We start from the raw sequence: 2,643 nt of genomic DNA, 5'->3' as shown, positions 1-2,643 counted from the left end.
AAGCCCCCAGAAAACAATTATTTTTATTATGATCTTAAAATAATCCCAAACCAAGGCACCAAGAGGTTAATATTTATGTGTGTCCAAGGATATATAGCAAAAAAACCTAACTGTATTTGGCTCCTGCCCAGAGCTGAGACATCCTGCTCTTTGCCAGTGCGCTATACTAGCCTCAGAACGACAGCACACGATAAGCCCTCCAGACATGTCCACTGCCACAATAAATGAAGGTGCCCTCACAAGCTTAGAGAGGAAGTGGGAATAAGGTGAACTGCCCAAATAGTTAATGGATGGCGAGGGACTGGGGACAGCCCGTCCCTTTTCAAATCTTCCCTTGAACTGAAACTACATTCTTGGAGTTAGGATGAGTTTGCAGAGTTCCTCCTGGGTCTGTCTCTCAGGCTTTCCCAGCATCCTGTGCATACGGAGGGCAAGTTCTTCCTCCTGCTGTGTCAGAGTGCACAGAACTACCTTGGGGTACTAGATCAGACTCAGTCTTCAATTGCTATTAATATGAATATATTTTACAAATTGTATTAAATATTTTGAGCAAAATATTAAAATTCAATCTTTGTAAGTGTGAAAGATTTCACACCAAAATGACTCCCATAAATGACGTTCATTAGAATGCCTTTTCTTGAAAGGTCAGCTATCTCTGTAGGCTGGTAGTGTGCTGTGTGCCCCAAAGCCACAGCCATAATCTATGTGATGTGACAGAACACTTGGAATTTTTCTATGAGGTATAACAACAGAATTATAGGAAATGATAAATTACAGGAAACAAATAAAAAATGATACCTCTTCAAAATATAGTTGACCTCGTAGGAAATATGCAAAAGCGTCTCCTCTTCTTATCCTTTCCTTCAAGAGCTGCAATGCCTTCTCCACCAGATTAGCGTGGCTACAGTGATCTGATTTTAAAAAGGTAAAGACCAACCTAAGCAACAGTGAAACACTGTCTCTAAAAATAGCCCGGGGTTGTGGTGGGCGCCTGTAGTCCCAGCTACTTGGGAGGCTGAGGTAAGAGAATCACTTAGGCCCAAAAGTTAGAGGTTGCTGTGAGCTATCATGCTATTGCTCTACCAGGGGCAGCAGAGTGAGACTGTGTCTCAAAAAAAAAGGTAAAGAATTCCATTTACCATACTATGTTAATTTTTTCTCTTGAAGAAAGAAATTACATACAATTCATCAAACATACTAATTTCCTTCCTAATTTTCATCTCTAAAACTGGGTGCCTCAGCTCAAGGAAAAAGTACTGTCAGAGAAAATGCATCATCATGGTACCTGACACTGTGCCTGATGCGTGTAATAAAGAGTACTTGTTGATTGGCTCCCACACTAAGCCTATTCACAGACAGGTAGGAACCCCAGCAGTGCAGTCTGTGTGCATATATTGGTTTGTCTTTGGGCAAAGCTATCTTGTGGGTGAGTTAAATTCTTAATAGGAGACTTAATTAGAACTACTCCAACCAAATGAGCTAATCATCCCAAATGCAGTTTTTTTTTCTGGCAGTTTTTGTCCGGGGCTGGGTTTGAACCCGCCACCTCCGGCATATGGGGCCAGCACCCTATTCCTTTGAGCCACAGGCACTGCCCCCAAATACAATTTTTTTAAAGTTCCTAGGAAAAAAAGGTAATTTCAAATAATAATTTCAAGTAAAACATGCATTGTTCTCTTTAACAGGAATGACACCTAGCTTCTCTTTTCTAGAAGCATTTCCTTAAGTACTGAGAGTAAAATTAAAATCAGGATATAATTATAAGATGACTGATGATCTGTACCAGATAAACTAGGTAGCAATTTTAGATTCTTGAAGGAAAAAGCTGGAAAAGACTGTAATTACAAAGTAACCACTTCCTTGAAATCAGTAAGACAAATATTCCTTGTCTCGTTTGCTCTAGTATACATAAAGAATCTTAGTGAAAATATTTTCAGTGGAAGATTAAATGTCAGAATCTGTACCAGTTTTTTCCATACGGCATTGGGAGAGTTTTTGGTTCTTGGAAGCATGCTGAGATACAGAGGCACAAAAGGGGTTCTTAGGCAACTTTTCACTGGTCAACTTCATCCTGTTTCCACAATATGTATTCTGTAAACAAGAATAAAAAATAAGATGGCATTGAAATTTCTTCCTCCAGTAAAGTGCACAGAGACTCCATCACCACTTGGCACTCACTAGGAAGAGCATCCTTCCCTTATTGCCTAGGGATAAGACACCAAACCACAGCCCTAATGTGAATATTCCTTCCTAGGAAACCAGGACCCGCCACAGCACCCTTTCCTGTCTGTTTCCACCACCTGAGATCTACCATGAGACCTCTTTGCATCTCCTGGATGGCTGAGTTCACACACTGCATGAACATGTCACCCCCACCCCCAACTGCAGCCATTTAGTAGGAGCTGGAAAAACTACTTATAGATATAGTTATGCACTTCTTGTGGCCTTCTAATAGAAGTTCATCAGACTCAAGTGCAACCATTGTCTATTGTACCTGGAAATACACTTTATTTCAGCTGTGCTGCTCAGTTTTATCTTCCTGTCTGTATTGGACTGCCATGTTAAAGGATGGATTGCAGCTGAATGGTAAATCAGAGCCTTCATATAAAACGTTCAGGCCACCTTATTTGGGATGGAGTCGTC

General features: G+C 40.7%; 1 protein-coding gene across 1 annotated transcript in view; it reads right to left on the bottom strand.

Annotated features, from left to right (window-relative positions):
• LRP2BP (LRP2 binding protein) overlaps positions 1-2,343 on the bottom strand; it is a 25,813-nt gene extending 23,470 nt beyond the window's left edge. Inside the window, exons 1-2 of the mRNA XM_012806958.2 lie at positions 1,965-2,343; positions 799-911 (exon numbers count right to left, since the gene is read on the bottom strand). Coding sequence (XP_012662412.1) covers positions 799-911; positions 1,965-2,070 — 219 coding nt within the window. The 5' untranslated portion in view covers positions 2,071-2,343. The remainder of the gene's footprint in view (positions 1-798; positions 912-1,964) is intronic.
• Positions 2,344-2,643: the final 300 nt, after the last annotated feature.

Source organism: Otolemur garnettii, unplaced genomic scaffold (genome assembly GCF_000181295.1).
Source record: "Otolemur garnettii isolate 467f Iridium unplaced genomic scaffold, OtoGar3 scaffold00061, whole genome shotgun sequence".
NCBI classification, from domain to species: Eukaryota; Metazoa; Chordata; class Mammalia; order Primates; family Galagidae; genus Otolemur; species Otolemur garnettii.
Note: the sequence above shows the minus strand (reverse complement) of the source record. Positions and strands in the feature narration are given on the sequence as shown.